The sequence below is a fragment of the Cucumis melo genome, chromosome 3 (genome assembly GCF_025177605.1).
Source record: "Cucumis melo cultivar AY chromosome 3, USDA_Cmelo_AY_1.0, whole genome shotgun sequence".
In the NCBI taxonomy this organism is placed as follows: Eukaryota; Viridiplantae; Streptophyta; class Magnoliopsida; order Cucurbitales; family Cucurbitaceae; genus Cucumis; species Cucumis melo.
The window spans coordinates 28,955,883-28,979,411 of NC_066859.1; the positions used below are offsets into that span (position 1 = coordinate 28,955,883).

Here is a 23,529-nt window from a genome sequence, read left to right on the forward strand (position 1 = left end):
ATTTAGTTTTTTACTCTCTTGATTTTCTATTTCCTCTCAAACTTTTTATTTCATCTGTCGAGCGAGAAAATTTTTTAGTACTATGAAAGCTAGTATGAAAAAAATTTATACTACCTCAATTTATTGTTGTCCATCTAAACAGCCATCAGAAATTGTGTAGAATCAATACAATAAATGATTAATGAATTAATAAGTTTGTAAAGACGTTTCAAATAGTTAATGAAAGTATGTATTATCGTATCATTATACCTCTCTTCGCACTCTCATCAGCTACAAAGTTTCATTCACTTCTCTAACATTCAATAATTACTTTTAGCGGTAGCTACTATTCTAATTTTACTTACTATTTAGAAGGGGGAAAAAGACTCAATTATTATTTAGAAGAAAATAAATCAAAGCTTTCAATTTCAACCTTACCAATTGTAATATGAACCAAAAAGAACCCAAAAATAAGAATAAAATTATTATTGGAAGAAGAGACCCAATTAGGGTATGTTTGCTTCTGAAAAATACTTTAAAATAATTTTTATCAGATTCAAAATTATTCTAATAGATGCTTTTAATAATTTAGAATCAATTTGGTTATATTGTAAAGGATAAATAGAACTGATTTTGAATAGTTAATGTTGTGTTTTAAGTAATTTCGAAGGTGATAAAAGTTTCTCGGATTACTCGTATGATATTTTGGGAGTGACTCTATAAATATTAGTGCTTTTTGTAAAAACTGATTTTGCTTAATTTAAGTTATTAAAATTGTTTTTGTACTATCCTTTAAAAGTGTTAAAGAAATAAAACTGGACCCATTCTTTCTGAAAATAGTTTTAAAATAAAATAATTAAATAAAACAATTTTATTTTTACGTAATGAACATAAATAAAAAATGAAAAAAAAATAAATTCTTTAAAATAGTTGATACATTAATTTAAAGCTTAACCTTTTATAATAGAACCAATTTAGACTATATGATTTACTCACAGCTATTTTTACTTAATTATATTTAAACCGGATTAAAAGGTTATCTAAATAAATTTATTCACTACTCAAAACCTTATCATATTTTGTAATTCTACATAAGTAAATAAAAATAGAAAAAAAAAGTCATGAAAAACTTGGTTCAACGGCCACTTGTATGTATTTGAGGATAAAAAATTTCGACTTCATATCCCATACCTCAATTTATATTTAGAAAAGTAAAATTAAAAAAAAAAAGATAAAAAAAATCATAGAAAACTTAAATTTAAAAAAGTTTTGGCAAGATTATGTATCGTAACTTCAAAGATCAAAATTTAATAAACTATCTAAATATATTCCACTCATGAAAATAGTGAAGGAACATTTTTAAATATAGTAAAATAAATTAAAGTATTAACAACATACAGTAAAAATTTGAATTCCATCCACGATAAATATTTATAGAGTAGTGTTATTGTCTATCAATATAATTGATAGAAGCATATTAGTGTTTATCATGGATCGATAGAATCTGAAAATTTGCTATATGTTGTAAATATTTTATTGAATTTACTATTTTGACAATTCTGCAATATAAAATTTAAATTAATACAATTATCGAATTGGAAGTGGTAAGTAATAAAACCTTTCACGATTTTTTTATACATTAAAGGGAAAAACAAAGACTAATGCTTAAGGAAAATATGTAGTAGTTATTGTTTAGAGAATGGAAGGTGTTAGTTAAAGCAAGCGGCCGGCCACTTAAGTAACAAAGCAATCACACATTAAAATTCAATATATATATTATGCCCTTTTTGTGCCCTTAGTCGTCATTTCTCATCATTTTGCGCATTTTACTCACTCTATTCCATTTCATGCTTTAACAAAACCATGCTATCTCATACATTTTCATGATAAGATTTTCCTTCTTCGGAATGGAGAGTTTTTTAATAATGTGTATTTAGATAGTATATAATACGTACGAAGGAGAAACGATTCATATTCAAGTTGAGGAAGGAGTGGTGCATATTGTTCTATTGAATGGAGCAGATATAGCTTAATATGATTGATAAAGACTATTAAAAACGAAGAGATTCAAATATGTAATGATCAAATTCTATCTGTTTATTAGTTTCTTTCAAATATTATATATTTATATTTTTGGTGAAAGAGTTATGGGTTGGGTTTAATGTTTAATGTTTGGAATTAAACTTACCCCACAAATTGTAAAATGAAAAATGCTAATTTTAGTCATCTTCCCAAGCTAGGATTTAATGGAAACTAAATTATTTATTAATCTTTTTTTCCTAAGCTATGATTTATTGGTTTACAAAGAAATAATACTATTCAGAGTGTAACTAAACTCTTTATTTAATTTTCTTTTAAAGAAACTATTGATTATTTCTCTTTTTCCTTCTTTATAAAATTGTTCTATAAAGCAATATAATTATTTACGTTCGGAGGACTTTTAAAGGGTTAAAATCACTTATGTAATATTCAAAGATCACTCTCAAATACGTCAATTTAATTATTAAAAATTAGTTTTATATTTAATTTTACACTTTTAAATATAATTCTCATATCATCAAAATTGATTTTGAATTATTAAAAAAACGTGTATAAAAAGAAATTTTAACCATAGTTTAGAATATAGATATTTAAATGGACTGACACATCACTCTAATGTTATTTTAGCGACACATAACTCAACTCTTCCATTACTAAAGAATATTCGTTATTTTCACGTGGCATCACATTACAAACCCTAATTTTATCCTCCATTGGAAGACACACAAATTGGTATATGTTATTTGCATGGCTTTTCCCCACGATAAAACCCCTTCAAACATTAAATCATTTCTAAAATTCAAAAAGACTAATTAAACGTTTGAGACTCATCAAGTGGGTGTTTGAATATTGCATTACATAATGCATAGAAAGGGCCTTTAGTTTAGTATTATGGTGATGAATAATGGCCATTGATGTGCCCATTCTCCACTTGCATTATGATATTTCAAATTAAGAATATTCCAATTCGTCCACTTTACCCCAATTGCCTAATTAAGGGCACTGTTTCGAAAGGGACCAACTATGAGTAACAATGGAAATTTTTCATTTGCCATCTTCTCAAGGCATGCAATGATGTAATTTGACAATTCTAAGCTTATTGGAATTTCGTCGAATGGTTTATAGGCAATTGCTTTTTCCTATCTCTTCTTTTAATTTCTTCTTGAGTAATGATGTGAATTTAATTTGAAGAATTGGGTTTTGTGTTTATCACTCCCATGAACGTGGAATATCGATCTAGATGAAAAAAACAAATTAATCAAATTATAAGTGCAAACAAAATGTTTACAAAACATTTAGAAAATCAATCTAAACGAACACTAAATTTTGCTTCGTTTCTATATTCAATTTTTATTGATTGATTTAGCTCCATTCATGTAGTTTCAAACATGTTTATATTTAATTTTGATGATCTTGACTACTTTCGATTATCCTTTTAATTTTAATTTTTACATTTTTAAAATGTTTATTTTAGTATATTACTTTTATAAAGCTATCCTAATTACCATTTTGGTAGTTCCCTTCAAAAGATACTAAAATTAACTAAATACAAATACATCAAATGAATTTAAATTGAACGCACAATTACCAAAATGAATCGTAAGTATAGTATTTATTTTTAAACCAAAATTTTACGAACATGTTCCTAGTATTTGGATTTAACTTTATGTTGTTAATTAATCAATATTTATTATAAAAAAAAATAACTTTACAACATGAGCCTAATCTGGAGATCACTTGTCCAGATACTACTTGAGATAGTAGAATATTTGTAGAACTACCAATTAAATCTATTTTCGAAAAAAAACTCATACAAACTCGATACATAGAATCATAATTATTCTTTTATCTCAAAGGGGGAAAACCCCATATTCTTTTTAGTCAATTATGGGTTGGATTAAGGGCAGAGATAGTTGCCACACTTGTGTTGGTTAGACAAAGCCTTTTGTTTTTCTTTCCACTACAAAGATGATTGTGACAAGAGACAAATCCCACAAAACAAAAGCTAGCTACCCAAAATTTTGTTTTGTAATGCATAAGTTTAAAGTGATTAGACCATATAGTGATTTGTGAGCTAAATATAACGTTTTAATTTATTTAGTTCAAAAATCAAAAAGGTCAAAATCAAAAGACAAACAAGTAGACTTAATTGGTTGGCTTAGGTTTAAAAATAATACACTTCGAGATATTCTAATGCTATAATCTTTCATGACAGACTTTTGCAGTCAAAAAGATGAGTAGAAAATAAATATATCTGCTGCAAATTCAATGATGTATCATCCACCATTAGTCCAATTTTTCTAAGCAGATATTTTATATTTTGATTTAATCAAAGAATTTTTAGAATTCGACTCAAACATAAAATATTTTTGAATACTAGGTTACTTGAATCATTTATATATATATATATATTATTTTTATTTTTTTTTTTGGTTATGAGTATGTAAAAATTTGATTTAATTATTTTCGTACATTGAATTAAGATAAACAAGTTAGTTCCGACTTATATAATGAGTAAGATAAACAAGCTAGTTTCGATTTATATAATAAATATCTTTTCAAGGGGTTTGAAAAATTGTTTTTAAGAGTTATTGAAGGATAAATCATTTTATAATTAAATTAATAAAACTAAAATAAATATTTGTATGTATAATTGTATTGTAAGTAAAAAATATTTTTTAAAGTTAATAAGTTTGAGTTGGTTTTTGGTTAATTAGGAGGAACTAACTCACAAACCAACTCAATCCATAATATTTTAATTTATTTCAATCCAATCCAAATCAAATTACATAATCATTTGAATTGGGTCGACCGGTTTTTTCTTATCATCGAGTTTTTTTTAACTCTCACAATTTTGATAGTTCAGTACACATGTTATTAAGATTAAAATTATTGGAAATAACTAGCCAGTAGATTGTCATTATGCACAACATTAGAAAATTCGACGAACAAAAAAAATAGTTATCACATGAAAAAATGTTGGAACGGTATCTTAGATATAAGTTTGGATGAACTATTTTACGTGTTTAAAAATGTTTTAAAATTATTATTTAAGCATTGTAAGTAAAATAAAGTTTATTATGTATAATATATTGACATATTATTTCAACTTATATATAAAGAGAGACCAAAAAGGTCTCAAAATTTGATAATGTGGTCTCTCTCATTTAGGTCTAAGATATGTAAGTTTAAACATGTTGTTCCACATTTTTGAGTAACCTCTCTTTTTTAGGACCATCTGCCCTTAAATTTGTCGGCCAATGAAACCTAGCCCAATGCTTTCTGACTCGATCGGATTATATTTATATTGGACCACTTTGCCAATATTATTTTGCACTAAGTTTTGAGGGCCAACTTTGTTGAGCCCCTTTTTCACATTAATATTTCTTACACACGCTTAATTAACCCTTTACAATATTTGTGAATTGGGAACACACAACTCATTAATCACACTTATACAACCAAATTATGAAAATTCAAATTTAGGGGAAACATGTTTTTGTCCCTAAACTTTAAAATATTAAGTTTTTCGATGTTATAATTTTATTTTTAAATTTTAAGTTTTTACGGCAACTTCGAGTTTTTAATTGTATTTTATAATTGAAAAATTGGACTCTCAAACTTACGATAATCATAAAAGCTGAATTCTCAAATGATAAAGTTTGAACCCCTCAAGCTTATACGGTTTTTATACTTTATATAATTATGTAAGTTTGAGTGTTTAATTTTAACACATATATATAAGTTTGTAGGTTCAGTTTTTATGATTGAAATGAGGATATAATTGTAACTAACATCATACTTCAAAAGTGTTTTTTTTTTTTTTTTACCTTAGACATTTGATACCAACAAATTGAATTTTGTGAAAAAATAGTTCTAATTATCGAGAAAAAGTTAAAATAAATACACTGATTTGAGAAAAATTATTGTAAATGATAAAAATGTTTCAAAATATTTATAAATATATATAGTAAAATTTTAGATTAGTGATAGATATAGGTTCATTTTATTATAATTAAAATGTGTTTAATTTAATTTAATTTGTTAAATATCTTTATGCCATCTATTTTGTTTGAAGATAACAATTTGTAGGGAGCAGAAATGTGATTGGGGAGAAGAGAAAAAAGGTAGAATATATTGTCACCCAAATGTTAAACATAGAAAATAAAGGGTTTAGAGAAGATGAAAATTAAAGAAATTATATCTATTAGCATTCAATTTGGTTATTGATTTTGTTCCCTAAAATGTAGAAATCAGCATGCAAATTTAATTAATCAATGCCAATGTCTGTGATATTCTCTTATAAAAACATAATTATTGCAAATTAAATTATATTTTGCTTTCAATTTTTAATCATTATTACCATCCCATGATCTTACTTTTTTTCTTCTCTCTCTCTCCTTTTAAAAATTAACGGTCAATAATGAAAAACTATATAACATTCATCATTTAATTAAACTCTATTAACATTTTGAGTACAAGAACTTGTTCATGAAATTTTGTGAATATTATATTCACAAAAGAGGGGAGAGAAAAGTGAACCTTCACGTTTTATTTGAGTACACACTTAATTAACCTAAAAAAATTAATAAATCTTCAAATACTTTTTTAGTATTATGTGAATGAAAAGTTTCTACGAAATATGTTAAAGTGATAAAAATTAAATATTAAAACTGAATGTTGAGTTGAAATGTGTTTTTTTAATTGATTGATTACATATACATTTAAAGTTTAATTAAGTTTAAAAATATTAAAAATAGATTTATAAACCTTAATGCAACACCTAGAGTTTAGGAAGGAGACATGAATGAATCGGTATCACATGACCTCCTGTGAATTTTTTTAGGATGCATGTGAGTGAGGACAAAACATGCTTAAAGGACTTAGGCTGGTTGGTGGGGAGAAATTTCACTCTAATAAGTTAAGACAGTAAGGATGATGTTGTCAGGTCGCTGGGGAATGTCAAGAATTCGAATTTCGAATCCTAGGACTGGAGCGTTACACTTTTTTTTGTTACAATTTTTTAACGATATTTGACGTGTATTCATTCTTTTCAGGTAAAAAGTTTGTGAAAAAAATACAATGATCCTAAGAAAAATATGAGCATAGATGTTTAGCTTTATATTAGGGCTTTTTACCTCTTTTGTAAAATAAAACAAAATGCATCATTTTGTTTGTGAGGTGATGGTTAGGTCATGCCATTCAATATATTTTTTAAAAAAATAAAAATAAAATCGTAATCATTCTATTCTCTTCGACCTCCATTTTTTTCAAAAGTGAAATAAGAAAAATAAACGTAAAAACTTTCATACGCTAAAAGTAAGAGATTGATTTTGGTCCTAAAATAAAGAGTGAAGTAACTTTTTCATTACGTAAAAGGAAAATAAAATAACCTATATAATTCACAAGGCTAACAAAATTGGGACAACAAAGTTATAAATTTAGAAATTAGCTGATATTTTCTTTCTTCTTCTTTTTTTCTTCCCCCCCCCCCCCCCCCTTTTATTTAAAAAAACTCTCAACTTTAATCAAATACATATAGATCAAAAAATCTTTCTACATTGTGTACTATAAATCTTTCTTTATGTAATTAATTTTTGCAACAAACCAGACTTTTTGATTAATTACATTAATTGATTCATTATTATTTGAAAAATATTGTAAAGAAATTAAGTACTCACTGTCATCTCATCAAAATCTTGTACAAAATTAAGTCTCTATTACATTTATATTGGATAAATCTTTTTAGAAAAAAAAACCCAACTCTCTTGTAATTTTTGTTAATTACTTTTTAGTATAACATATATGTTTTATGTATATTCATCCAATATAAATAAAAAAAAAAAAGATTTTCATTGTCAACATATACTTAATAACTAATTGATATATACTTGTTTTTTTTATTTTTTAAATATTTTTTGTTCATTTTGTTATATTTAAAAAATAATTGATGTTTATGCTGATATATATATTTTTAAAATTTAAAAAAATATATAATGTGCGAAAATTAAAAATAAATTTTAAAATAGGTGTGACAAAGAAATCCTTGAAAAATCCACCTACGAGACAGGATATCCAATTATTCCTCTTCCACTTTCAAACTAAGGATCTTTTCAAAAGATCACATAAAATACTCATAATTATACAAAGTTTAAAATGTTAATGTCTAAATTTTAAAGAAAATTTGACGTTTGTAGAAATATTATTCTAGAAAATTGTTCAAATAAAAAAGTTATTAAAATATTAAAATTAAGAAACAAATTTTGTTAAACTAAGTAAAAATGTTTATTATTTATACTAAACACATTGTTTAATTTTCCATTAATTTTAGTATGTCAATTCTATAACATTCAATTAATCTGTGTAGTGAATGTTCCTAACTTGCTCAAGCAGTGGGTATCTTTTATAGTTAGTGGTTACAACTTTTTTTAGGTGTTACTATAATCAACTTATAGTTTAGGGATAATCGATCAAAAGGCCGAAACCATTTTGGTTTCTTTATTTTCAAATCTTTATCTAATTTTTTTCAATTCTAATGTGACGCCCTCACTAGATTTCTAAACAAAAAAATCCAAAATTTTAAAAATAGGGATGAAAATAATCATAAAGAATAAATAGACGATCGATATATATATATGGAATCAATACATATAAATTCAAAATGCATGAATTTAAATGAGCTAAAATTAAACTTATTTTCAAAATCGGATGAAAATGATCATAAAAGAGTAAATATACAATTGAAACATGTATACATATATGAACTCCGATCATCCGATGTATATGAATTAATAGTGTATGAATTCAGATGAGCTAAAATCAAGTTTATTTTCTATAAAAAAAAATTGCAAAAAAAAATCTATCTTCAATTTTTTTTTTTTAAAGAAATGCTAATAATAAAAAATCATTATAGCTGTTGGGCGTGTGTGTGAGACCCGACTCAACAATCGTAGTCAAAGAGAAGATAAGACTACAATTAAGAACATTCACAACTGGCTTGGTCGGGCCGGCATCCGACCGGTTCATGCGCTCCCAATACCAAATTCTCACTCTTTTATAATTTCACACAGAATATGGCTGTCAGATAAACTCAAAAAATAAATAATTTCTAGATGAAAAAAAAAACTAGTTTTTAATCATGAAAATCAATATATTGTTATTATTATTATTATTTATTTATTTTGTAATATATTTATTATTGTTATTGTTATGCTTGAAATGATGATGGTCTGTATTGAGGGGGTGCAACTTTGTCCGTTAAAGCGATGGGTTAATATATTAGGAAAAAGAAAAAGAATGGGTGGAAACACTTTTTCTTTAAAGGAAAATAAATAGAAATATAGTTATTAAGATCTTTTTCCTTAAATTGATCTGAAAAAACAAAAGTTGTATAGAAATTAGGTTATTAGAAAATTTAATATTTTCTAAATATATTAATTGTAAATCATAGATGTCTAACCCTTTTTTTCTTTAAATTTTAAATGAGAAAATGAAAGGAAAAAGATGCAAAGATAAATTCCTGGAAATGAGGATTGTTTGGTGAAGTGCTAATTTTCTATAGTTAGTTAGTGCTCTGATTGTCCAATTGGTTAATATTTTCAATTGTTTTTTTTTTTTTTTATAATGAGAGGGTGATTCATATACATCTTGTTTAGATGAATTAGGTCCATTTTGACATATCGAAGCAAAATATGGTAAAGAATTAAAAATATTATAAATTTATATTAAATTTAAAAATAATAATTTATTTATTCTTTTGAATGACGTCTGAGATAAAATTATATAGAAATATAACAGAAAATAAAATAAAAGAGAGACCAAAGTTTATAATTGCACATTAAAAACTATTAAAATTATTAGAAAAGAATTATTTGAAGGTGTTGGGGAGAAAGGGGTTTTGTAAGGGCATGCATGGGATTGCCCACCACCAGCGCTCGTGCGCACAGCCCTTTTCTCTATATTTTACTTATTCTTTTGTTTTTTCTATTACATATATTGGATAGTATAAATTCATTCCATCAGGTTCAATTGATAATGAAAAAAAGTAACTTATCTATTTATCTGCCACCTAAATTTTTTTGAAAGATTTATAGAGAAAGAAAAGAATAATGTATTTATTTGTGAATTTCTTTTGTCAATTTAACATAGTCTAATGAATAAGATATCAAATTATTCTATAAAATTAGATATTTTGAATCTCCACAACTATTGAACTAAAAAAGAGAGAGAAAAAAAATAAGTGATGATATAATGTCCTAGAAGAGCACTGTAGATTGCCATGGGAGGTTGTCTTTTCCAAGCACATAAACATAAAAATTAAATAAATAAATAAAGGAGCATAATGTTAGAGTTCATTAGAATGTGGGAGACAACCCCAAAACAAAATTCAACCTTACAAACAGTATTAAAAGACCCCATCATCTTTTTTATTCCACAAATGGGACCCCCCCTCCCAATTCTAATTTCCTCTACCCATATTATTTATATATACCTCTTCAATCTCCCCCTTCTTCCTCCCTAAACCATCACCACCACCGTACCCTCTTCTTCTTTCTTCTTCCTTCTTCCTTCTTCCTTCTCTTTAACCTCGCCATCAATGGCGGACACGGGCTCTGCCTCCGACAAGAGAATGTCGTGTTCTATCCCTGAGAGGTTCCAACTCCATGCTGCCATGTTGGCCTTGCAGTTCGGCTATGCCGGTTTCCATGTCGTCTCTAGAGCTGCCCTTAACATGGGCATTAGTAAACTCGTCTTTCCTGTTTACCGAAATGTCATCGCTTTGCTCCTCCTCCTTCCTTTTGCATATTTCATAGAAAAGTAAGCTTCCAAACATGAATGATAATTCTATAACGTGACTATAAAAGATATCTTGTTTTATCTTTCATTAAAAAAAGTTATGATAGCATACACCCAACATTTTGTTAACAACTACTTTAGAGTAGGATTTTGGATGAAAGTTGTGCTCTCAAATATCATTGTGGCCGGTCGACAATGACTCAAAAGGAAAAGTTTAAAAGTTTAATTCAAATTTCTAATGGAGAATTCTAATGGAGAGGATCAATATACAATATATGGCTTGTGATAATCCACAATTATAGAAGTATTAGCATAATTTAAATTTATATCTGACAATTATTATGATGCCGATTTGTTTTTGGTGTGAACAGGAAGGATAGACCCGCCCTCACTCTCAACTTTGTCCTTCAGTTCTTCCTGCTAGCTCTCGTTGGGTACTAAAATTAAAATTAAAAGAAAATTAACTTTTGTTAAAACAATTTTTTTTTTTAATTTTCTGGAAGTAATTAAATTGATTAAAGTTTTTTGTTTTAAATGTGGGCAGAATTACAGCCAACCAAGGGTTTTACTTGCTGGGTTTGGATAATACTTCCCCAACCTTTGCTTCTTGTATTCAAAATTCTGTCCCTGCCATTACTTTCCTCATGGCTGCACTTCTCAGGTAATAATCATATTAACAAATTTTAAATTTTAACATTACTACTAACACCCAATTTAATAATTAATTAAAAGTTTTATTAATTGACTTTAACACTAAGTTATATACAATACTGCAACCCCCACATCATCTATCTCTAGTTAGTTTTTAAGTTTAGAGAACCTTTGGAAGATAATTTTCCAAATGCTCACATATTTTTATGGGTAATTAAATTAAAATAATTAAATATTATACATAAAATATACCTAATTATTAGCTCATTATTATGCCTTACTTTTGTTTGAGTGACCAAATTCAACCTTTAGATTTCTTATTTATTAGTCTAGTAAAACAGAATAATGGAACTTTAAAATAAGGGTTAAATCACAACAAAATTCTAATTAAAACTGGATGGGAAGGGTTAATGTATAATGATACAACACTTTTTCGTTTTGGTTTTGAAATCACTAATCAACTCAAAAATTTTAATTATATATATTAACTTGTTTCAACTGTACACGCCACGATTGAACAAACTTTACTCCCGACTCCAAACAAGTGTAAGCTCGCAAGTGAAGCGAGGGCGATATTAAATTTTTAATTTGTAATTTACCATAAGCTTTAAATTGCCCAGTGACGTAAATTAAGAAGATTTTGCATAATCTAATCTTAAAATTAACAACATTAGTTAATACTAATTTCTTCTCCCTTTCACATCAGAATTGAGCAAGTACGACTGAACCGGAAAGATGGGATAGCAAAGGTGATGGGTACAATATGTTGCGTGGCCGGAGCGACGGTGATCACATTATACAAAGGGCCCACCATCTACAGCCCCGGAACAACGTCGACGGTGACGTTGCAGGATATGGCAGAGACGACATCGGTGATGACGACGCTGCAAGGGCCAGGAATGTTCCCGTCGCTAGGCGACGCAAAGGGGAAAAGCTGGACGTTAGGGTGCGTGTACTTGATCGGCCACTGCTTGTCGTGGTCGGCGTGGCTAGTCCTACAAGCACCGGTGCTGAAAAAATATCCGGCTCGCCTCTCCGTCACCTCCTTCACTTGCTTCTTTGGCCTCATCCAATTCCTCATCATCGCCGTCGCCTTCGAGCGCGACGCTCAGGCTTGGCTCTTTCACTCCGGCGCTGAAGCCTTTAGCATCGTTTATGCTGTGAGTTGAAGTGCTTTTTTTTTAACCTTCATTTTTGGTCCTTTGAATTTCATAATTATAAATTTAGACCCCTATGGTTTCAATTTCATATTAATTACTAAACCAAATTTCAAAAATATTTCAATTTTGTTAGGGAATTATTAGAAGAAAAAAAAAAGGTTAGGTCTAAAAGTGAAGGATCTCAATCCACATCTCAAAGTTTAATAACACTAATTAACCTATTATAATTTATAATCTTTTCTGGATGCAGGGGAAATTTTGAACCTAAAAAAAACTTTTGGTTCGATTTTTGACATACGTTAGTACCAATTGAACTAAGTTTATGTTTCGATGATAAAATAACACTTGCTTCAATTTTTAATATTGATATTGTTTTTTCTTACCCCTTGATTTTCATAAACTTTTTAAATAATTTAATTCTTAAAATTGAGTCTTTTTACAACAACAAAAGGGAAGAAGAAACAAAACTCCTACCTCCAGAAAAGGAATTCGTGTTAATTGCTCTAAAATTTGAGTCCAACTTTAGAATATATATATACATATTTATTAAAACTGATTAAATGTAAAAATTGGTTACATAAAGTATAAAAACTTAAGTTTTTAGGCTATTAGACCAAAGTGTTTCAAAATATATTTAGGGGGTGTAAAAGTATTTTTAAAAATGAAAATAAAAGTTTAGTTTCAAAATTAAAAAACAATTATATAGATTTGAGTTTTATTGGTTGGTGGGATTTTGTTTAAATTTAAAATGAAATGAATTAATGTGGATGATGAAGGGGGTGGTGGCTTCGGGGATAGCATTTGCTGTACAGATATGGTGCATCGACAGAGGTGGCCCTGTCTTCGTTGCTGTCTACCAACCTGTTCAGACCTTCGTTGTTGCTCTCATGGCTTCCTTCGCTTTGGGCGAGGAGTTCTACTTGGGAGGGTACGTCCTCTCTCTTTTTCATTCAATCTTCACCCTTAATCAGATCTCATCCAATCCACCCCTTTTCTAAAGTATATGAATTTATCAAACACAATACTATCAACGTTGGTCTTAAACTTTTTTAATCCTAAATAATGTTATTATTTTTAAATTTTTTATCTCATATGTCCTTGAAATTTGAAAACACCCAATTATATCTACGAAATTTCAATTTTGTTTTTACTGAACTATTAATATACGTTGAAATTAATTTATAAAACTAAAATTTAATAGATAATAAACTTTTCTTTCTAGGTACGTATTTGTGATTTAAAATATATAAACTATCGAGCTAAATGGATTGTTAGACATAATTTAAAATTTAAAGACTAATTTAACACGAAATTAAGAAGAATAATTATAATAAGTAGCAAATTTATGAATAATAATTAAATATAAAATAATAACTTGTAAAAATCGTAAATATAGTAAAGTTTATTAGTGATAGACTCTTATGATTTATGACTAATATTTGCAACATAGTCAACATAGTCTATCGTTGATAAACTCCTGGTATTGATAAATTTAGACAATTTCTTTCATATTTACAATTTTTTAAAATATTATTATATATTTAATTATTTTGAATCTAATCTCTTAATTTGTATATATTATTTTAGATGAACAATAAGCAAACTCCAACTACACAACTCTTGTGTAATCATAAATATTGATGGGGACCTATTTAGGCTTTCCTTCAACATAGATGTTTGGACACAAGAATTATCCATTCTTATATTTGACAAGATAGTCCACTGTATATATATATATATATATATATATATATATATATTTGTAAGAAAAGTATTGGGGAGACACATTGATTAAGCGTGGGGTTGGATGTACAGGATCATAGGGGCGGTGCTTATTATAACGGGATTGTACCTTGTGCTGTGGGGAAAGAGCGAAGAAAAGAAGATCTTGTTGATCCATCAGACCGCACCGGACCACGGTAGCAGCAGAATAAGTGGCCAGATCAAACCGTCCATCACCCAGCCTCTACTCCATCCTACGGCTGAAAATGTTTGACTTGCCTCAGAAAAACACTCAACTTTTGACTCACTAAAGACACGTGTCCTTCCTATATATGTCAAAACAAGCTTCAGTTCAGTTCAGTTCAGTGTGTTTATTTATTTTTCTTTTTTTACTTTTTGGTTGAATATTCGCACGCTTACTTTACTTAATTAGGAGAGTTTTTCTAAAAGAAATATTTTTTTTGTGTTTAAAAATTAAAGGAAGGAAAAGAAAAGAAAAAAGAAAAAGAGTAGATGGTGGGGCCAGGGGTATGAATGTCATTTTGTTCTGTTGTAGGGCCGCAGAGTCCAAAACCGCCATTATATATATAAATATGCCTTTTTGTTGTTAAAAAGATGGTTTGATTTACCCGTTAATGATAATTATAATAATAGATTATTATAATTAAATTATAATAGTTTAGTTTGAGTTGAAACGTAGATTATTTTAGTTTGAATTAGAATAATATGTACATGAGGTAGTGCATCGAATAATATAAAAAAATGATAAATGTAAAATAGTAAAAACAATAGGAAATAACAGTAATACGACAACAAATAAAATTTTGAAATAGAATAAATTATAGTTAATTGAGGAGTAAAAAACAATATTTGCTATAGCAAAAACATCATTATTATAATCATACATAATCATTGTCCCAAACAACCCCTTTAAAATCAAATCTATATACTTTTATATTTTCTGAACTAGAGTAACTAAAAAGTATAAATTAAGTTAAAAGATATGAAAGTTAAAAAAAGACTAAATATAGAAAATATTTGACAAAATATTTACATTTTATAGAAAAATTATGTGTAATGAATTTTATCGTCTAGTGTTTTGTTATATGAAGTGTAAATAATTTATCAATTTTTTCTATTTTTGAAAAGATTCATTGAAACGTGTAGTTTATTATACTCATTTTATGTTGAAAAAAAAGTAGTTATTTGAACATTAAGTCATACTTGAATTAGCGTTTTTTATTTTTCCATGTTAGAATATATGTAAGAGATTGATTATAAATATAATAATTGAATTTAAAATATTAATATATATTAATATTTAAAATTATATTTTATAAATATTTTGATTTATTTTACCACTAATCCAAATAATTTTAAAGTTGACGTGATTGATATTTAAATCAATCCTTACAATTTAGTTATGATTCTACGACAAGTAATCACTTAAGGAAGGCGCATATTCTTTTAACAAGTGCATATTCCCTCCCATCAAGTTATGGAACAATTTTGGATGTTCTTCAAATTTTGGATTCAGCTGTTCTACTACCATACCAACTGTCACGAGGAAACGGCAACGATCCAATCTCTCAAAATTTCTCTCCCGCAACCGTATCTTTCCACATGGCTTCTCTCCCTCTGATCCCCATTACTCTGTATATCGTCGATTCAGCATGAGCCCTCCCATTCCTTCACGTGTGATTTTGCAATTTCACCACAGCCAGATCCATTATCTCACTCCATTACATAAACCCATTTGCTGAATCTCATTTCTAATCACCCCCAAGATCAATTCGAATCCATGGGAGTTCCCGCGTTTCGTCTTGGCTTTTCTGTTCTTTTAGTTTTTGCTTTTGTGCTCTGTGATCTGGGTGTTTGTAATGGTGGAATTACGAGTCGGTTTGTTCGGGATGATGACGCTTCGTCGGATATGCCGCTTGATAGCGATGTCTTTAGGCCTCCTCCTGGTAAAAATGCCCCCCAACAGGTATCTTGTTCTTCTGAGGCTTTTCATATTGCCTTTCATGCAATTTGAGCTTTATCTGTGATTATTAGAGTGATTCTTTCTTTGTGTTATTTTGATCTAATTTTTCTTCGTACTGACCGATTTTGAAAGATTCGTTAATGGTGATTTTAGTTTACTTATACGTCGTAAGTATGGAACTGTAAAGTTTTGTAACGAACTCGTTTAAAATTATTTTTTAAGCTACCTAAAAAATGAAAATAAATTTACTCATATAAAGTTTTATTTATGATTTGTTAATTGAATTCAAACAACTGAATCCGTGCATTACGCTAATTGTTAAAATTGGATATTTAAAAGTATAAGGGTATGGTATTATCTTTCTTGTAGTGATCAACAACGAAATTCAATCGACGTTCGTTATAATTTGAGAAGATTAAGTGATTTTCTTTGAATATGAGCAGAAATTGGTTGATAGTAAGCTTGAAAGCTATAATGAAGAGAAGGAAGTTGTAGTAAATTTAAAAAGTTTACTTATATAACTTTATAATTATGATTGGGTAATTGAAATTCAAACAACGAAATGATGACTTATGCATAAGGACTATGTATGATCTTTATTAAAAAATAACAAAATTCATTAGATTATGTTGATTTGAAAGGTCGCGAGGTTCGGGACAGAGTATTATCATTTATGATCTTAGTGAACTTGGAAAAAGTGCCATTCTGAACAGAGATTGATGGTTTTCTTTACATGTTGATTGAAGGTTCATATAACACAAGGGGATTCTGAGGGAAAGAGTGTGATAATCTCTTGGGTTACACCAGATAAACCAGGTTCAAACAGAGTAGTTTATTGGGCTGAAAACAGTGACACTAGAAATCATGCTGAAGGCTATTTTGTTTCCTACAAGTATTTCAACTATACATCTGGTTACATTCATCACTGCACCATTAATGACTTAGAGGTTTGTGCTCTATAATTGATTAGCCTTCTTTTACATTCTTAACTTCAATCCTAAATTTGAGAAAAAACAAATGATTTGTTTCAGTATGATACTAAATACTTCTACGTGATTGGATTCGGAAGTCTATCAAGAAGGTTTTGGTTTACAACCCCTCCTAAAGTTGGCCCTGATGTGCCTTATACTTTTGGTCTTATAGGTAACAACCTTTATATTGCTTTTCATAGGATTTGAGTTTCTTAAACACGGGTTTGCATTTGAACTTTTTTCATTTATCTTGAACAGGGGATCTTGGTCAAACGCATCATTCTAATAGAACACTTACACACTATGAATTGAACCCAACAAAAGGACAGACCGTGTTGTTCGTTGGGGATTTATCTTATGCAGATCGTTATCCATTCCATGATAACACTAGATGGGACTCATGGGGGAGGTTTGTGGAAAGAAGTACTGCATATCAACCTTGGATTTGGACTGCAGGGAACCATGAACTTGACTCTGCTCCTGAAATTGTATACTTCCTTTTTTCTTTGTTATTGTTGATTTGATTGGTTTAAACCTTTAGAGCATCGTATGAATAGCTTTTTGGATAACCATATTTCAGGGTGAAAGTGAACCATTTAAGCCTTATCTCCATCGTTACCGTGTTCCACACAATGCATCAGATGGCTCCTCTCCCCTTTGGTACTCCATTAAAAGAGCTTCAGCTTATATAATCGTCTTGTCCTCTTACTCGTCATTTGGTACGTACTATGTATTCTCTTCGTCTTGTATCCAAGATAATTAGCATCCTAAATTTATTTCATTAACTATGTTCACGTCTTCACGCATCTCCCAAAGTAAGTGTTTGATTGGAATACTATTGGACAATAGTTGAAGTATTTAAGGGTACATCAGCTTGTAATTTGGATTAACTTGTAATTCCGTTCTATAATGATTTAAGAACCAAGAACCAACGTAATTTCGTTATAGAACGATTTAAGAAAAAAATCGAAGTACCTCAAATGCTAATTCTGTTATATAGTTTATCTTGTAATTCCGTTTATATATTGATTCTTTTACTTGGTTTGGCTTATCTTATAATTCTGTTATAGTTTATATTGATTCTATACCTTAATTGAATGGAGGAGATCTGTTATATCTTAACCATCTCGTTTGCATATCGTGAGGCCATACCTTATGAACGATCCTTCTAATTTTCTCGTACGCTTATGATGAATAAGCTCAAATTTGTGTTTCTGGCCACTTCTGGCAGTGAAAAGCAGCCCTCAATATAAATGGCTAGCTAATGAGCTGGAGAAGGTAAACAGGGACGAGACACCATGGCTCATAGTTCTTATGCATACTCCAATGTACAGCAGTTATGTCCACCATTACATGGAAGGAGAAAGCATGAGAGTGGTCTTCGAGCCGTGGTTCGTCAAATATAAAGTTGATGTAGTCTTCGCCGGTCATGTTCATGCCTACGAACGATCTGTAAGTTCCTTTTCTCATTATCATTTCTTTCCCTTCCAAAATCATACGACTGTTTCTTCTTGATGGAAAATGAAGTGAATCCTTTGTGAAGGTTAAATAACAATTCATATGAATCTCTTGATTTGCATAACAGGAACGAATATCAAACATCGAATACAATGTCGTAAATGGTTTATGTTCTCCAGCTTATAATATAGAGGCTCCAGTTTATATAACCATTGGAGATGGTGGAAACTCTGAAGGATTAGTATCTGAGTAAGCCATTGAAACCCCCTAAAAACTCTTTCAAACAATACTCTATTCTCTATTCTTTTCCGAAATTAACTATGCCTTTTCAACTATGCTAGAATGACTGAACCACAGCCAAAATACTCGGCTTATCGTGAAGCCAGCTATGGACATGGCACATTAGACATAAAGAACAGAACTCATGCCTACTTTGCTTGGCATAGGAACCAAGACGAATATGCTGTAGAAGCCGATTCTTTGTGGCTGCATAATCGAGAATGGATATCAACTAAATTGCCACAATCTTCCGAAATGACTCACCTTTCATCAGCGGCTGCCTGAAACAATCTTTAGCTTTTTCGTTGATGTGTAAAAAAAATAAAAAGAAGGGGCTAGGATTGAGCTCTTTTATGGCTGAATTTGCTGTAATCATGAGCTTTGTTTGTTAATCTAATTAATTAAGTTCCTTTGAGATGTGATTTGGGATGGTGTCCATTTGGCAGATTCTCCTTTCTTTCCTTTTTTTTTTTTTTTCCTCCATCTGATTTGTAGAAAGTACAAATATAAATCACAGAACCAAATAAAAACAGAATTGAAAAGTCTGATAGTGAAAGAAAGAATCAGATAGCAGAAACCCCATTTGCAATATACAATCAACTTTTGTATGAAATATTATGACATCAATCAGTCTTTGCAACATACCCAAAAACTGACAATATGTTGTGTACACCAAACACAATAATTCTATGTATTTATTTACAAGATAATTATTATCAATCCAAACAACGCCCTAAACCAACAAGAATAGAAGAAGAAGAAGAAAAAGGAGAGACCTCTAAAATCCCTATATAATACAACCCCACTAGAGAAAATTACAACAATATAATACAACACTAGAATTACAAATTTAATACCATGGGATTGAAGAATCCCATCCAGGATTTGGATTAGTATCAACCAAATTAGGAGAAAAAGAGGTTTGTTGTTCCATAAGAAGTGGAAAATCCAAAGACATGGCTGCTTCAACCCAAATGGAATCATCTAAACTAATACTCATAGCTCTCCAAAGCCCTCCAATTTGTTCCTCTTCATCCTCCCTAAATCTCTTGTTATTAGAAATAGAGGAAGAAGAAGATGCAACATCTTCCACCATAGGATTGACTTTATTATTATAAGTACTAGCAGTAGCAACAACACTATTGTTGTTGTTATTATCAGAAGTAGTAGAAGAAGAAGAAGACACAGAAACAGAAGTAGAAGAAGAAATTAGAGGGAGATTGAGTTTAGCATCAGAGCCATAAAGACGACGAGCAGCATTGTCGTAAGCTAAAGCAGCATCATAGGAAGTATCAAAAGTACCAAGCCAAAGACGAGCACCACGATTTGGTTCTCGAATTTCAGCAACCCATTTGCCCCAAGTTCTTTGACGAACACCTTTATAAGTACATGAAGCATTTTCAGGACCTCCTTTTCCTCTCATACAACCCTTTCTTGAGGATGCCTTTTTGTTGTTCTTGTTGTTGGATGAACAAGATTTCAACATTTTTTTCTTTTCAAAATTGGGATTATTATCAGGAATTATATTGTGGCGGGGGGGGTATTAAAAATGGAAGAATAATTTAGAATTGGGGGAATTAAGGGAATGAAACGTGGCTTGAAGAGAAGAAAAGATGATACTTGGCAAGAAGAACATAAGAAATCGTGTCCATAGGATGAGAAGGTCCTTCTGGGATTGTGTATCTGCACACACATGGCTGCATTTTAGGATTACCCAAATTCCAGATTGCATTCTCCATTTTTCTTTTCTTGTTTTCCATTTGTTCTGTCAGTGTATTTAGACTTTCTATCCCAAAAACATTGGATTGGTAAATGGTAACAATACTGAAGTAGCACACCTTTTTAGAAGTCAAGAATGTGTTTAAATTGATTTTCTAAATATATTTGTTATAAACTATGGATGTTTGAAAAATAGTATCTAATAGAAGTTATTGAAAATTAAGTAGATGTTGGAATATGTATCAAATCAAGAACTAACCAAGAATTTAATCCTAATGTATGAAAATTAAAGTTTATGGAATTTTTAATAACAATTTGGATGCTGAATTCAAACATTAAATTTTCATTATATTACATTCCATTTCGATGTAACTATGGGTTTGTAGATCCATATTCACTCTAACTAATTTTCTTTTTTCCTTCCCAAATGTGTCTATAAGCTTTCAGTAAATCCATATAGGCTCTGATTCAAATTTTTTAAAATGTCTTAATTTACACTTTATGATTATAGAATTTAATTGAGATTAAGTTAATTATCTGATGGAGATTTTGGAATTGATACTTGCTCTAACCGCAAAATTCAATATCTTGTTAGAAGGTTTTTTAAAAATATAAAAAATTAATCAACTATTTACTGTTATCGGATTAAAATTAATTAAAAACAAAAGTTATTATCATTTGTTTTTCGAGGTTTAAATATTTTGTTAAATATTATATTTTAAATGATTTCTCATTTTGAATTATCTATTTTTGTTATATTTAAAATTTTATAAAATCAAATAATTTAGTCATGTATATATAGGAAAATTGATATTTATAGCAAATAAAACAATTTATAAAATATAATAAAAAAAAATTATATAGTTTCAATGTTTTATTATTTATAAAAAGGTCTTTAAGTATATCTATACCGTTATGGAATAATATTTATAAGGTGTGAAATGATTGTATTTGAATAACAATTAATAAATAATTGTCACGAGGACATTATCCTTGATGAATACAAAGGACAAAGTTTCTGATCACCGCAAAGTGAATCGAAGAGAACTCCAAAAAGAAGGGAAACAAAATTTAAAGTTCTTCGAAGGTATAATACAATTAATCTTTTTGTGTTCATGAACTAATTTGTTAATATTATTGTTTACCCTTTTGTTTTGTTATGACTTTAATATGCAATTACATTCCATTAATTCACTTTTGTAATTATTATCCATATTCTTTGAATGTAAACATACATGGCATGAACGTACATAAGACAAAAACAAATTAATTAAACACATTATTTGTTAAACACAAACATTCTACTTAATGTCAAATTGTGCCATTTTTCTTCTTTTAAGGGTGACGGTCGGAATTTAGGGTCGGAATTTTCGACAGAGGTAGGAAAATATCAAACTATTTACGGTTTGTATAATAAAGCCGTTAAATTAGTCATTTTTAAAATATTTTAGGTTTGTCAATTCATCTTTTTTTTTTCTTTCCCGCTGCGATTTATTTCGTCGTCTTTCTTCTTTTCTTCTTTTTTTTATTGTGATTTTTTTGCATCGTCTTTCTTATTTTTGTCTTCTTTTTTTTTTTATCTTTTCATCGCTTAATTGTGTAAAAAAACAAACTATCGTGTAGATAAATATAAATGATTGTGTAATAAAATAATTAAAAAAATCGTTTATCCAAATCTAAATGATCGTTTACTATAAAAAAATCTTGAAAAAAATAAAGGATGGACAAATCCAAACGATTGCATACAAAAAAAAATTAAAAATTCGTTTAGCCAAATTTGAACAATAATGTAACCAATTTTAAATGTAACCAAATTAATCAATCGTATATGATCAAATCTAAACGATGATGTACCAAGCAATAGTCAAATCTAATCGATCGTGTATCAAGTATATTACGCATGCGTTGTTGACGGGACATTTTTTAAATTTTACAACGTAGACGTGTAGACTTTTTTCGTTTTCGGAATTGTTTTATACAATATAAATATTTTGCAGATTTGTTCTATTTGTAAAAGGACCCCTTTATTTAATTTGGTCCCTTTAGATTATACATTTTTGTCGTTTTTTTTTTGTTGGGAAGGAAATTGATATGTTGATCGATAATAGTAATACATATCATCACTTTCTTTCTATACCTAAACCATCAACTTTCTAAAATACAATACTTAGTTATTTATGCATTTAGTCTCAATATCTAAATCCTCGACTTTTTAGAATACAATATTTAGTAAATACTTTAGAATATAACTTTCCCTTCCAAGAGGTGAGAAGATTTGATTGATCTCTTAATTTAAAATATACAACTATATATAAATATGGTAAATACTTTTTTTTCTTTTAATCTTTTACTTTTGTTATAAATATTTTAAAAAAATATAAAATTTTGATAGACATTTTCAAATATTGTAACATAAATTATATTCTACTATAATAAATCATGTGAAGTTTAATATCAACCTAATTTAAAATTTTATTATATTTTATAAATATTTTCAACATTCGTACTATTTATAATAATATTTTAAAAACATTATGCATCAAAGATAAAATGTCAGTCAACTTGTTAAAAAGTTTATCGTTTATCATTTATCTCCATTATAATTTTCTAAAAAAAAAGAGTAATCATTATAATTTTAACTTTTGTAATTTGAATCTTAAAATTAAAAAATAAATATAAATTATAAATTGAAAATCTTAATAGTGATTGCAATGTGTTTGTAAATATGAAAATATAAATTGAACTAATACCTTTTTATTGTCTGAGGAGA

At 28.7% G+C, this 23,529-nt stretch overlaps 3 protein-coding genes across 3 annotated transcripts; 2 read left to right on the forward strand and 1 right to left on the reverse strand.

Annotated features, from left to right (window-relative positions):
- The first annotated feature begins 10,464 nt into the window (after positions 1–10,464).
- LOC103488013 (protein WALLS ARE THIN 1) lies at positions 10,465–14,962 on the forward strand. Its single transcript, XM_008446542.3, has 6 exons — positions 10,465–10,836; positions 11,187–11,249; positions 11,360–11,476; positions 12,173–12,626; positions 13,403–13,554; positions 14,442–14,962. The coding sequence occupies exons 1-6, from the start codon at positions 10,616–10,618 to the stop codon at positions 14,620–14,622; spliced, it is 1,188 nt and encodes a 395-aa protein (XP_008444764.1). The 5' UTR covers positions 10,465–10,615; the 3' UTR covers positions 14,623–14,962.
- A 901-nt stretch (positions 14,963–15,863) lies between these two features.
- Positions 15,864–19,462, forward strand: LOC103488012 (purple acid phosphatase-like). The gene is made up of 8 exons (XM_008446541.3): positions 15,864–16,335; positions 17,079–17,279; positions 17,364–17,475; positions 17,562–17,791; positions 17,884–18,022; positions 18,535–18,755; positions 18,889–19,010; positions 19,103–19,462. The coding sequence occupies exons 1-8, from the start codon at positions 16,150–16,152 to the stop codon at positions 19,323–19,325; spliced, it is 1,434 nt and encodes a 477-aa protein (XP_008444763.1). The 5' UTR covers positions 15,864–16,149; the 3' UTR covers positions 19,326–19,462.
- A 160-nt stretch (positions 19,463–19,622) lies between these two features.
- LOC103488010 (dehydration-responsive element-binding protein 2D) lies at positions 19,623–20,882 on the reverse strand. Its single transcript, XM_008446540.3, has one exon. The coding sequence runs from the start codon at positions 20,524–20,526 to the stop codon at positions 19,891–19,893; it is 636 nt and encodes a 211-aa protein (XP_008444762.1). The 5' UTR covers positions 20,527–20,882; the 3' UTR covers positions 19,623–19,890.
- Positions 20,883–23,529: the final 2,647 nt, after the last annotated feature.